Below are 13,664 nucleotides of genomic sequence, written 5' to 3'. Positions count from 1 at the left end.
GGTCAGAAGAGGGTTTCAGATTCCCCTGGAACTGGAGTTAAGGACGGTTCATAGCCACCATGTGGGTGCTGGGAATCGAACCCAGGTCCTCTGCAAGAGCAGTCAGTGCTCTCAACTGCTGAGCCATCTCCCCAGCCCCAAGAATTGGGGTTTGACTGACTTTTTTTTTTACTTAGTCTGTTACCATATGAAAGACATGCTATTAAAGTCTACCCTATTTCTGAGCTTTTTGTGGTTTTCCTTTGAACCAGGGTCTCAACTCTATTCCAGGCTGGCCTTGAACTCATACTGGTCTCAGACAAGCCTCCTGCCTCAGCCTCCCAAGTGCTAGGATTTCAGGTAGGAGCTACCTAGTTTCTGAGAAGCTTTTTGGCCAGAGCCGCTGGGTGGTGATAGGCAGGCACCAGCTGAACTCCTTCACAGCTGGCTCTGGCTGCTCCAGAACCACATTCCAATCCACATGTCCGTGGGTGACAGCTGCAGTTTTCTTAGAGGAGCACAGGATGGGAGAGTTTCAGTGTGCATTCTGACACATCAAATAAGGGAAAAGAAAGAAGCCTAGCTGCGTATTGACCAGACTTGTGGAGACCCAATTTGCTCCATTTATCCCTCTGCCTAGGGGATCTACGGAGACCAAACTCAGGAAGGAGAGGGGCCACTTTTTCCCTCGGTTTTGGGAACGAGGCAGACTGTATGGCAGTGCTAAAAGGGTATTTGGTTTTTGCATTGGGTCTGCCTGAGTAAGGGGGCGGAGCGTGTCGAGGAGTCCTGGGGAGCTGGAAGTGTGCAGGGGCAGGGCCTCCTAGGAGGACCAGGGGATGCAAGTGGAGGGGTGTCCTGAGGGACCAGGGAGTGCAGGGCAGGGCATCCCAGACTCATGGAGGAGCAGAGGGAGTGTAAGGGAACAATATCCTGGGAGCGGGGGGGGGGGGGGGGGGGGGGAGCACCAGAGGGGTGCAGGTCAGGGCGTCCTAGGAGTCATGGGGGAGCCAGGGAGTGCGGGGCAGCCGGTGCCAGGAGTCCTAGTGAGGATCAAGGAGGGCAGGGGCAGGGACAGGCAGGAGTCCTGGGGGACTGGATGGGCGGGGCGTGAGGGAGATGCGGGGGGCGGAGCGCGCCAGCAGTCCGGGGACCCGGCGGGTCAGGGGGCGGGGCTTGTGCCGCTTGGGGAGGGCGGGGCGCCGGTTGGTCTGAGTGACAGGCGGGCGGGGCGGCGGCTCCTCCCCGCGCGGTGCGACGGCCGGCCTCGGGTACCTAGGCTCGCCCGGGCGGTGACGCCTCAGTTACGGAGCCGGGCCGGGCGCGGACGGCAGGATGAACAGCATTAAGAACGTGCCGGCACGGGTGCTGAGCCGCAGGCCGGGCCACAGCCTGGAGGCCGAGCGCGAGCAGTTCGACAAGACGCAGGCGAGCGCGGGCGCGGGCGGCGGGACTCGGTCAGCGCGGGCCTGGCTGTCTGGCCTGGGCCCAGCTCGGCCGCGCAGGTGAACCGGAAGCCGTGCCGGGCTGGGCGCCCCGAGGCCCGGGGCGGAGATGCGGCGGTGCGGGGCCGGGGCGGGGGGGGCGGATGGCGGGGGGGACCCAGGTGCGCGAGGATGGCGGCGGTGGGGACCCAGGTGCGCCCGGATGCGGGACTTAGTGCGGGCGGCGCCGCCCGGCTCCGGCCACCTTCCCGGTGCCCCAGCTTGCGGAAGCCATGCGTTTCCTTCAGGGAAACTTCTGGCTTCCTTTTCACCTGTTCCACAGCCGCACGGTATCTTATTTGTTGGGTGAAAAGTTTCACGTATGCCGCCAGACTTGTTTGCCGGCGCGGGGTCCACTTATAAATAGGCTGCCACCCCCTCATTAAACACCGACGCCTGACAGACGGAAATTTCCCAGGCTCGTTCCTGAGCTCCCACGCGCCGCTTCTCTCTCAGGGGAGGGCCGGACCTGGGAAGGAGGCTTGGAAGTTTAAATAATGGCTCGGGTGTGCGTTCGTGCAGGGGTTGCTTTATGTCTGGTTTTCCCTTTATGTTTATTTTTAGGGTCTCGTGTAGTCCAGGCTGATCTTGAACTCCTGATCCTTCTGCCTCCGGTTCCTGAGTGCTGGGATTATAGGCGTCAACCACTATTCTTCCTTTCTATTTTACAAACTCTGATGTGTCCTTGTGTCTGGGGAGATGGGCAGAGTGGGGATACTACTTGTTTATTTGCCAGACTAAGTCAACCAAGACCGAAATGGCTGAATTTCTTATTTTAGCATAAAGGAAGCCAAGGACTCCTCCCACCTGTGTCTGAAGCAGGTTTGTGACATTTGCATTTGTGGGTGTCATGGGCAAGTTCCTTCCCTCTTATGGGAGCAGAGAGCAAAGGACTACGTTTGCTTTCAAAACAAGTTAACACATGCAGTCCACAAGAGCTTTCGTTTTGACGAGAAAACACAGGGAGATCTAACCTTTGCGCTCTCATTGTGACGGTCCATGAAAGTGATAATCAAACCTCGAGATGTGCAGGCTCCCTGCAAGTCACTGCTGGCACCAACCTGGCTGCAAATGATTGATTTACCTATGCGGTCTCCTTTATCTGGTCCAGCCGGGATCACCCATCATAAAAACCAGCATGGCAAACCAGCATGCGTTTGATGTAAAGTCAATACATAATTAATTGTGCTTAGTAAACTTTTGAATCCTAAGGAGAGTACTCTGTTGGCACAAAGAATCTGGTTGTCCTCGGGAACTTGATTCATTCACTGAGGTTTGGAATTTTTTTCCTGCTTTTGAGCAGGTGGAGAGAAAGTGCTGATTGCCTCAGGGAGCAGGTCAGAGAGATTTAAAAGGTCACATTCATTGATCATACTCTTAAATGATTATGTCAAGGGCAGCCTTCTTGATTGTCAAAGAGAGTCTCTTTTTTGGTGACCGGTTTGTGAATAAGATAGTTATTTTGTCTTGTTTTGCCCATTTTCAAATTACGTTTATTTATTGTGTGCATGTGTGTAGAAGTCAAAGGACAGTTTGCAGGAGTAGGTTCTTTCATTCCACCATGTGGGTTCTGGGGATTGAACTCGGGTTTTCAGGCTTGGCAGCAGGTGCCTTTACCCTCTGAGCCATCTTGCCAGCCGTCATTCTTTCTCTCTCTCTCTCTCTCTCTCTCTCTCTCTCTCTCTCTCTCTCTCTCTTTTTGAGGGTCTGAAAGGGTTACTCATGGTACACAACTTGGAGAATCTCATAGGACTCACCCACTCCTTTTTCAGCAAGAATAGAGTTTGGGTCCAGCCTCTGGGTATGTCTATCTTCATATTGACTTATTGAGGGATGTAAGAATGAGGTTTTGAAGGTGGTTAATATTTAATTAGATCATTCCCAGAAATATCTGTCTAGCTGCCAACCAGGCTTCATGGAAGAAAGGGCTGTAGAGAGCCTTGGTTGCTGCTTCTGTGTCTCCTACAGAACAGAAAATAAGCACATCCAGTCTTGGGACCTGCTTCCCTTTGGATCATACCTCCTGTCTTGACATTGACAGTGGCAGGCTGTGGAGCAGCACTTGGACTGGCTTAGTCCTCAGCAGCCTGCCAGTCTCACCTCTCCTAGGCTCCTGGTCAGAAGGAAGAAGAAGGAATGTTTGCATATTTGCTTTCTGGACAGGACACACCCTGTTTTGCACAGGGCTCTGAGGTTACCTCTCACGAGTGTTGAGGGAGGGCAGTCACTGTTCTTCTGGCAGCTGGTGCTTAAAGGGTGTCCTGAGGGAACCTGTTCTTCCCTGTGATTTTAGTCTCTTCAGTGATTAAAAACCCCTTTTCAAAATGTTACGTGGCTGCTTGTGTTCTGAGTGTACAATGCTACACAATTTGGTACATGTGTATTCTGAACCCAAGAATTCCCTAGCCCCATCCTCTTCCAGCACTGAAGTTACACGGGAACCCTGCTTTACTCCCCTTTTTTTTTTTTTTTTTTTGAGACAGGGTCTCCTGTAGCCCCAGCTGGCCTGGAATTTGCTTTTTAGAATAGGCTGGGCGCCATCTCTCACAGCAGTCCACCTGCCTCTGACTCCTGAGTGCTGGGATTAAAGGTGTGTACCACCATGCCCAGCTCCCTTTATCTTTAAAAAGATGTTATGAAGTGCCTCTTGCTTAACAGGTAGCACATCATAAGAAGATAGTGTTACTTCATAGAATGTACTTGTAGGTAGGTAGATATGGTCTCTAGACTGTTTCTGGGCAGGTAGGTGACTACAAGCTTGTTTATTTTTCTATAAAAATAGGGCTACTTCTGTGTTTCTTGAAAAGCATGAGGTAGATTGAATAATTTCCTTACAGAGATGTCCACATCCTAATTCCTGAAACTAGTAAATGTGTGGTCTTCCTGGTAAGGGAGCTCAGACTGCAGATGGAATCAAGTTGCTCATCTGCTGACCTTGAGGTGGGAGGCTGTTATGAATCAGTATATGGGCTGTATGTCATCACAAGGGTCTCTAAACATGGATGTGGGAAGCAGGAAAGGAAGTCACGATGATGCAGGGTTTAACTCTACTGGCTACCTGTGGCTTTGAAGATGGGAGAAGGAGCCAGCATCCAAGGAATCCTCTATAAGCTGGAGAAGCAAGGAAATAGATTCTCCTCTAGAGCCTCCAGAAACAGTACTTCTGAAGCCCATTTTTAACCTTGTAAGACTCATTCCACCAAGGGCTAGGGATGTGGGTCAGTTGATAGAGTACTTGCCCAGCATGCATGATGCTCTGAGTTCAATCCCCTGTACCACATAAACTGACACTTGGGAGGTACAGGTAGGAATATTAGAAGTTCAAGGCCATCCTCAGCTATACAGTGCAAGGCCAGCCTGGGCTATCTGAAACCCTGCCTTTTTTTTTTTTTTTTTAATATCCATTCCAGACTTCTGACCTCCAGAGCTATAGGATGATAAATCTGTGCTGTTTTGAGGCATTAAGATTGTAGTAATTTGTTATAGTGGCCACAAGGAACTAATACACACTGCAGTTAAACATAAGCAATGCCTAGCACATAGTAGGGTCTCAGCAAACAACTAGCTAGCCATTTTCCACTGTCCACCCCTTCCCCCCAAAAGTTCAAAATCTGAGACCTCTGTGAGAGAAGAAATTCATCTTTTTTTTTTTTTTTTTTTTTTTGAGACAGGGTCTCCCTGTAGCCCCAGCTGTCCTGGAACTCACTATGTAGACCAGGCTGGCCTTGAACTCACAGAGATCCGCCTGCCTCTGTCTCCTAGTGCTGGGATTAAAGGTGTGTGCCACCAGGCTCAGCTATAGTTTCTTTTTCTGAGGGAAAATACCATTGCCTTTTTTGTTTGCTTCTCTGAGCCACAGATTTCCCCACTGCATAGAGGGAGGGGCCTCTTTTCAGGTCAGGATGAGTGAAGCCCTTTAATCGTGGTGTAGGGCTCCTGGACACCACTAATGGAGCCAGGCCTAGGGGAACATTGATCACAGAGGCAAAAGGATGAGGCATTCCCATAGGGAAGGGGCATGGTGAGGGAGCTGTAAATGAAAACAGTTCATAGGTGTTTTCCAGATCTTCTCTGTAGCCCCCCACCCCAACTTGTAAAGATTAACATTTATTGACAACTCAGGACTTGCAGCCCAAGCTGCACTATACTGCAGTGGTGCCGGGTAGAAACAGAAGAGGAACCACATGGATAATTTGAGATCACCTAGCAGCTTCTTAGAAAGAGTAGACAAGTGAAGTTGATTTTCCTTTTATCTTTGACTTATCCCAACAGGTCCTAAATAAAGACCTCCCAACCTGTGAGCACTGTACATTATGAATGGGGTATTTCTCATTTTGCCCGCCCACCACATCTCTGAAATCCAGCGTGTCTTCCTCGCTCCCAGCTCATCAAGTGTGGACTCAGCCTTAGGAACACTCAGCAACTGCCCGTGGCCAGCAGCCTCTTCTGGACAATGCAGTTGTTAGAAGTACCTAAGGAGTACTTATCTGTCAGCAGTTAGGTGTCGGTGATGGTGACTGGGGGTGATTTGGCCACATGCAGAGTCCTAGGAATTGATACTGTTTTGTACTTTTCTCAGCCAGGTGATTCTTAGAACCTAATTATTATAAGCCATACACAGAACACAAGCAGCTCTGGAACTTGCCGAGTTTCTGGCTTGACTGCAGTTCCCAAGTTAGGGGATCCTTTCAGATCCCACATGGTACTCAGGGTGGTCTGCCCATAGCCTGGTGTGTAGCTTAGTGGTAGAGCACTTGACTAGCATGTGAGAAGCACCACTTTGATTCCAAGCACTCCAAAAACAGATGGGGGGAGTGTTGTAACAGGTCACTAAGTACTCGTAGGTTCAAAATATTTACAATAATAGAAAAAATTTCCCCAGCCTCAGAGTTGGAGAAGAGCCCTAGCCCACATGCAGAATAGCTAAACCCCCAGCTCTGTCTGTTATGGGACTTGAAAGGCCTTGAGGACTGGAATGGGTCAACTCTCTATTGTGTCCCCACAAGTGGGCATGTGCCTATGTCACAACAGCTGGCAGAATGAGAGGGGACAAAGCTAAGGCCCCTGTCTGAAAGGGAAGAAAGGGCTGGGATCACACACACTCTAGAAGGCTGTCCTCAAGGGCCCATACAAATTACACACTTAACCAAGGAGGTAGGGTCTGACTCCCAGACTGCCAGAGTCCTACAGTCCCCTCTCCCAGACAGAGCTATGCTGAAGGCCACTTGTCAACCAGGTTGGGGTGGGATCAGGCTATCCTTGACCTTCTTCCTGTCTTTGCTGCTGTGCATCACTGATGGGACTGATGATGTTTTCTCTGTTGGCCTGGTCCTATAGCCTTGGGGTGTGTAGCAGGAGAGGAAAAGTCACCTTTATACCCCACCCTCTTGGGGAGGAGGGGTATCAGCTATGGTGAGTGTGCCATGGCAGAGCAGTTAAGAACTTAGGGCAAGCCTGACTGTTACTTCACTGTTCTGTGCCTCAGTTTCCCTATCTGAAAACTGGTAGTAATAGGGCTCTCCCCCGATGCAGCAGGTACAAGGATTTTTCAGAGGCATAGTAAATACTGTTAATTGTTATATTGTTTGCAGAAAAGCAGGCAGGGCTAAAGGAATAGAAAGTGACCCTCTCAGCAGATACCCCTAGTGTAGCTGGAACCACTGAGTGGGGCTTCTGGGAAAAAGAGGAGAGCTGGATAGAACTGTCCTGTTGATAATGTGCACTTTGTGCTGCCCAGCACAGGCCCAGCTGGCCTCCTGGTGATGTGGTCCAACAAAGGTATTCTAGGGGGAATGGGTCAAAGGCAGTTTGGTTCTACCAACAGACCTACCCTGATTCTGAGGGGAGGAGAGGCCCCTCCCTGATCTGGCTCCAAGGCCAGCACCCAGCCTCTGCTGTACAGGGTGCCCATGAATGAAACTCAGCCGACCACCTGATCCTGGAAGCTGGGTCCTAGCAACCAGTGGAAACCCTGTGGGGTGGAGTGTGGGCCTGCTTGGCAAGGAACAGGGAAACCCAGCCTGCTAACCTGAGATGCCCTGTAAACCTGGAGAAGCCCTTGCCAGCCAGGCTATGCTGGTCAGCCTTGCCCTTTCCCCTTCTCCACCTGGGAACCCCTATTTATTTCAGGGCTGACTTGAATATCACCTTGTTTATGGAAACATCTGCTCTGTTCTCTTTGTAACCTGCCTGGCAGAAATGATATTCTATAAAGAGGCACTTGTGTCCCTCAATCTAACTATAGTAGTATTTAAACAATTGACCCCAAGAAATGGGATTTTACCCAGGAATCTAATGCTGGGAGAAGGAAAAGCCTGGGGAGCCAGGCTCCAGCCAGAGGGGAACTTGTTTCTGGGAGTCCTGTCAACCTATCAGACCAAGTTGCAGGATGAGTGAAGCCCAGACGATGATGGGTGGGTAGTGGGCCCTGAGGGGAACTGCTTAGATGTGCATATCCCTGGCCCTCTATTTAAACTTTAATCTCACTTAAGGACCCCAAAGATGGACTTGTAGGGGGTCACTATATCACTTTGTCCCTCTTCCCAATGTGGTCACATCAAGTAAATCTCCTTTTTTCTGCTTTCTACTAGTTTAGCAGTTTTAATTGATTTTTAAGTACATGTGGCTGAACTTGGCTTCTTGGGGTACAGGTTGTGATCTCAAATTCACAAACACTGTCACATGACAGCCAACCTACAGAGCAGGAAGAAGTGGGTAGATCTGAGGTTGGGTATTTGTTTCCATCCAATCCACTGTTCTGAGGTCCTCAGGTGAGGACCGAATGTCCTGCTCAGGGCTACACTGAGTGTCTCAGAGTGAAGGCAGCCTTGTGGACTCGCTGGCTTCAGGGACCATCATCTCCCTTCTTTGGCTGTTACTTTCCAGGCCTGAATGGCCCACAGCACCACACTGGGACTGAGTGAACCCGTGGAGAGGATATTAGTCCAGGATAAAGTAAACACAAACCTCAAACTCAAACTGTAATTGGCTCAACTGCCAGGGTGTGACTCAGTCCCCTGGCTTGTGGGAGAGACAGGTCTGTGATGACATCACCAGTACCCTGAGAACAAACCCACCCAGCTGCCTCCCTGTCTATCCCAGAGTTGGCACAGCAGAGATATGACTCAGGGCCAAGGCCTCTTGCCCCAGCATTTCACCCACAAAGCCTGGAGCAGAAGCGGCAGTGGGTTGGGCTGTGAATTTGTCAGCATCCATGGGACAAATTCTTTCCCCAGGCATTTATGCTGCCCTTTGGAAGCATGTGCTGTCATAGACTAATGCTGAAATTTCCAAATGGTACAATGATGGTGAGGCCAGTACAGACCTGACAGGAGACTCGAAGAGAGATGCGGTAGAATGGACCAATGCTCCCTGACTTCCTGTCTGCTCAAATAATTCAGCCTTGGGCCTCTCTGCTGTTTTGCATGTGCCCATCCTAGCTCCTCAGCTACAGACTGCCTGTGTTTGTGGTCATCAATGGCCTTTGAGGTAGCAGGAACATTTGAATGAAAGCAGTCTATCCTCCAAGGAAGTCTTTGGATTTGCACAGCAAAATAACTCACCACTCTGCCAACATCCCTGTGCCTGGGCTCTTTGAAGAACATATCTATCCCTGCCAAGTGCTGCTGTTAGGCCCTGTGATAACCACACAAGGAGGCTTAAGCTGATTCATTTCAGGAATGATTTTAAAAATAGTAATTGTTTTATAGTTATCTTAATGCTTAACTCTAGTGGTTCAGTTATTAGCTGAAGAAAGACACTGTCTTGAAGTTATCCAGTGCTTTTGTCTGAAAGAGCTCTTGTACATTCAAGTGCTCCCTCTTACGTTTGTCCAATAAAGATTTATTGACTGCCCTGCTGGTGCCACAGAAAACAAGATGTACAGTCATTCTTCGGTGTTCATTAGGTCCAGAACATCTGAAGAGAACCAGAATCAGCCAAGCATGGTAGTGCACACCTTTAAGTCCCAGCGCTTGGGAGAGGAAGGCAAGTGGATCTCTGAGTTTGAGGCCTATATAGTGACTAGTTCCAGGCCAGCTGGGGCTAGCTACATAATGAGACTCTATCCAAAAAAAAAAAAAAAAAAAAAAAAAACCAAAACCAAAAAAACCCCACCAGAATCCATGGATATTCAAGTCCCTTATATAAAGGTGAAATGTTTAATGTTTAGATGGTCTATACACATCCTCTTGTGTATTTTAAATCATTTATATAAGTTGTTATCTTCGATTGCTCTGGGAATAACAAGGACAGAGTCTGTGTGTGTGCAGCCCAAATGCAGGTTTTCTTCCCTGAATGTTTTAATTGGCAGCTGGTTAAATCTATGGATGTGGAGCCTTTCAATGTGGGGGCAGGGGTGCCTGTATGTTCATAGAGTTGGAGGTAGGGACAGAGTATAAGTGATAAATTAATAAGACACTTTCATGTAAGTGCTATGTATGAGGTTAAACAGGACGCCTTATAGCTACAGGTGTCTAGGTGGGACCCCAAGAGGGACACCAAAGCTCAGCACTATGACAAGAGGAGGCTACAGTGAGCACTGGCTCACCAAGGAGCAGAAGTCAAGCAAGGAGCAGGTTCACAGTGAGGTGTTTGATGGGAACTGTGTATTGCTTTGGTGGTTGTTACTTTTGCAGTACCAGGATAGAACCAAGGGCCTCAGGCATGCTAGACAAGAGGCTGTGGATACTACACCCCAGCTTGAACTTGTGTGTGTCTACTTTCTAGGAGGCCCCAGAATTTTCTTGTTCCTGTTTCATAGCTGGGGAATCTAAAGTCAGGGCAGAGGAGGTTCCTAAAGCAAGGTCTCCTAGTGTGTTAGGGCACCCAGCTGAGGGCTCTGAAGCCAGCAGCAGAGACATTTGGGTCAGGAGAGCTTCTTTTCTTGATTCTTTAGGCTCCTGGGGAAGAAGGTGGCATCTCAAGTCCATGTTTATTCTGTGCCCACTGGGTTGTAGGTTGTAGAAGTGTTGCCCACACAATGTGTGTTGTCTGAGGAGCCATAGCCCCCTCACTAACCTAACCTGTGGCTCTTCCCTTTGCTAGGTGTCCACAACTTCCTGGGCCCCATTTCCCTGAGCCACAGGTGGCTGCGGTGGTTTGCATGAGGCCTTGCAGCTGATGGGACAGCACTGAGTGCAGAGTCCACTTCTCACCCAGAGCATCTTCTCTTCGATCTGTTCCTGTCTGGAGTTCATACCAGACTCGGCACCTCTTAGGGTGTGCCACCTACCTTACCTAGTCCCCTCTGCTATCCTAAACTCTCTAGGATACCTGTTGGAGACTCCCTATAGATGACAGTTCAGGGCTATTGGAGGCTGTGGTTCTCGTGGGAACCAGTGGGTTCCACCTGACCTGGCCCTGGAATGTCCTCAGCCTTGACCACTGGGCCTTTGTAGTTCCATTGTGGGTTTTTCTGAGACAGGATGGGGTTGTCCTGGAAGTGGGGCAGGTGTACCCTGAGGACAAGGGCTCCCCTGGCCTGGTATGAGGCCTTTGTCAGAGATCCAGCTCAGACATAGGTTGGGGGCTACCGCAGGAATCCAAGGTGGGGAGGTAAAGACCCTTGTCAGAGTACAGCATCAAGGACTAAGAATGGGAGCTCTTGGCTCCATCTGCCTGCCTATCCCCCAGCCCTGCTGTGCCTGCCTGTCCCCCAGCCCTGCCTGTCCACCCACCCTGCCTCTCTACCAGCTCAAGCCTTTATCACCATGGCTTGGATAGTTCCCCAGTTCAGAATCTGTCCTGATTTGCAGTCAGGCCAGGTCCTCCATGAGCATTTGGGAACCCTGGGAAGCAAAGTTCCTGTTGGGGCTAAAAGAATGCCTGCATGGATTTCTCCCTCATGACCTGCTCCCTTAAGAGAACTGGGGAAGCTGCCCAGCTGATGCCCACATCATTCTTTAGAACCAGGGGCCTGGGTGTGAGTTCTGCCAGCCACTTATAGCTGAGAGACCATAGACAGGTGCTGCTGTTTTGCTATCAGAGTCACAGCAGAGAGCAACATGAGAATTGCATCATGATCTGTGAATGCTTAGAACAGGCTTAGGTAGAGTTGTACAGTTAGCATATTTTATCTTCATGAACCTGTGCTTACCTTCTTAAGCCTTAGTGTCCTCATCTGCTCACTTCCGGGGTTCCTTCTGAGAACTAGGTGATACCCCAAGCAAAGCACTATGGCTAAACTCTGGAAAACTGATTCAATTGTTAGGTTATTGGGACCCGGTTGCTGGCCCTGTGGCATATGTTATACATTTTACAAGCTTGGCCATTCAGGCAGGTGTCTCCTGGCTGTGTGGAGTCTACCTTCCATGGTTCTGTGTGACAGTCCTGCACTTCTGCTCTGCCTCTGCCCCTCTGAAGGTCAGCCCCTCCTGTTGCTGGCACTAGGTGGAGTAAAATGCAGATGCTTTGAGGGGGAGGTCCTTGGTGACTTCTGGGACATGGGTGTGGACTTGCTGGATTTTCCACAGAGGCCTGTGTTTCATGACCTGGTCACCTGCCCACACTCTGTCCACTCTCTCCTGTCCCTGTTGACCCTTGCATAGGTCCCTAGTAGTTTCTAGGCATCTCACAGTTGCCACGGATCCTTCGTGTTGCATTTGCCCTGCTTCTTCCAGAGCTCTGTCCTTGCTGGCAAACAGGCCCTCTGCTGCTTTGTGCAGATGTAGGGGAGAACCACTCCTCACACGTACTCCATGCCATACCTTGTTGCTGGGATCCCCAGGTAGACCCCTCCTCCCCACCACTCAGTTGTGTGGAAATGGCTCTTCTTGGCTGTCTGAGGCCCCTGGTCCCCCTAGGAGTCAGACAAGACTCAGATGGTAGCCACTGTCCTTGTGACCTTCCTTCAAACTGTGTTTTCCATCCTGACCTTGGGGTTGTACCTCCCTGAGGTTTTTCTCCCGGATAGTTGACCCATCAAGCCAGGAAGGATTGCCTTCGACAGCGCCAGAGTTAGAGCAGCCAGGACTGTTCTGGCCCCAGGGGTTGAGAAAACCATAGGTGGGCCTGGGCTTCTGCCAACTCCCCCTTCACCCTGTGGTTTCCCAATTGCTGGGTGGGTGTGAGGGTGACATTTGGTTCTAAAACCCCAAGTGACACTGAAGTCAGACCGAGTTGTCATCACAGTGAGGCTCCAAAGTGTTTCCATCTCTGCCACCCGTTAGACCCATATGACCCAGAGCCACTTCCCCAAGGAAAGTCGTGAAAAGGCCAGGGGAGGTAGGTGGGTGTCACCCAGCCTGCCCAATGCTGCCTGGGAGGAGCAGCAAGGGCCAGAAGTGTCCACAGACTCTTACTGTGTGAGCACTGGGCCTCCTTGTGTGGCGCCAGCCACCCCACACATCTGCCCACTCTGACACAACGGGCCTGTGTTCCCTAGAGCCAGTCTGCGCCTGCTCAGGAGGACCGGCAGACACAATCCTATCCTCTGCAGACAACTTGGGGATGGACAATGCTAAGGTGCATTGCAGACAGACCCTGTCATGTTCCTTCCAGGGCTGTACTCCTCCAAGCCTCCTTCCCTCTGCACGTCTTCTGAGTGCCAGGCACTCTGACTGTGGGGAATAGCACTGCCTACACAGGCAGGACTGCTGCCCGCACACCACTGACAACCCATGGGATAACAGATGATAACACTGTCAGATGCACATGTGCAGAACCATAAATCAGATTTAAAGATGACAGATGGGGTCTGGTGCTCTTTGTGGCTCAGGCCCGGTAAAGGGAGGAGTGGCTCAGTATGTTATATGTTTGGAACCTGAGAAAGCAAAGGTTACACAGGACATGGTGGTGCATGCTTGTAATTTCAACCCTTGGATCAGAAGTTTAAGGTCAGCCTTAGATACATAAATGAGTTTGAAGCCAGATTAGTCTATGTAAGACCCTGTTTTTAAACGGTGGTGGAGGGAGACCAGCAAGATAGCTCAGCAGGTGCTGGATGTTGTGGTGCATGCCATTAATCCCAGCATGTGGGAAGTAGAGGCAGGTGGATCTCTTTGAGATCAAGGCCAACCTGATATACAAAGCAAGTTCCAGGCCAGCAGGGGCTACAGGGAGACCGTGTCTCAAAAGAAAACAAGAAGCTCAAGCGGGTAAGGGCACTTGCCACCAATCCTGACAATTTGAGTTCAGTCCCCAGGATCTACATGTGGAAGGAAAGAACCAACTCATGCAAGTTGTTCCCTGACTCTCTCCCTC

General features: G+C 50.4%; 1 protein-coding gene across 1 annotated transcript in view; it reads left to right on the top strand.

Moving 5' to 3' along the window:
- The first annotated feature begins 1,196 nt into the window (after nt 1–1,196).
- The window catches only part of Hip1r (huntingtin interacting protein 1 related), a 28,898-nt gene continuing 16,430 nt past the window's right edge, over nt 1,197–13,664 (top strand). The window contains exon 1 of the mRNA XM_008839311.3: nt 1,197–1,407. Within this exon, the coding sequence (XP_008837533.1) occupies nt 1,315–1,407 (93 nt within the window). The 5' untranslated portion in view covers nt 1,197–1,314. The remainder of the gene's footprint in view (nt 1,408–13,664) is intronic.

The sequence above is a fragment of the Nannospalax galili genome, unplaced genomic scaffold (genome assembly GCF_000622305.1).
Source record: "Nannospalax galili isolate Female #2095 unplaced genomic scaffold, S.galili_v1.0 scaffold218, whole genome shotgun sequence".
NCBI lineage: Eukaryota > Metazoa > Chordata > Mammalia > Rodentia > Spalacidae > Nannospalax > Nannospalax galili.
Note: the sequence above shows the minus strand (reverse complement) of the source record. Positions and strands in the feature narration are given on the sequence as shown.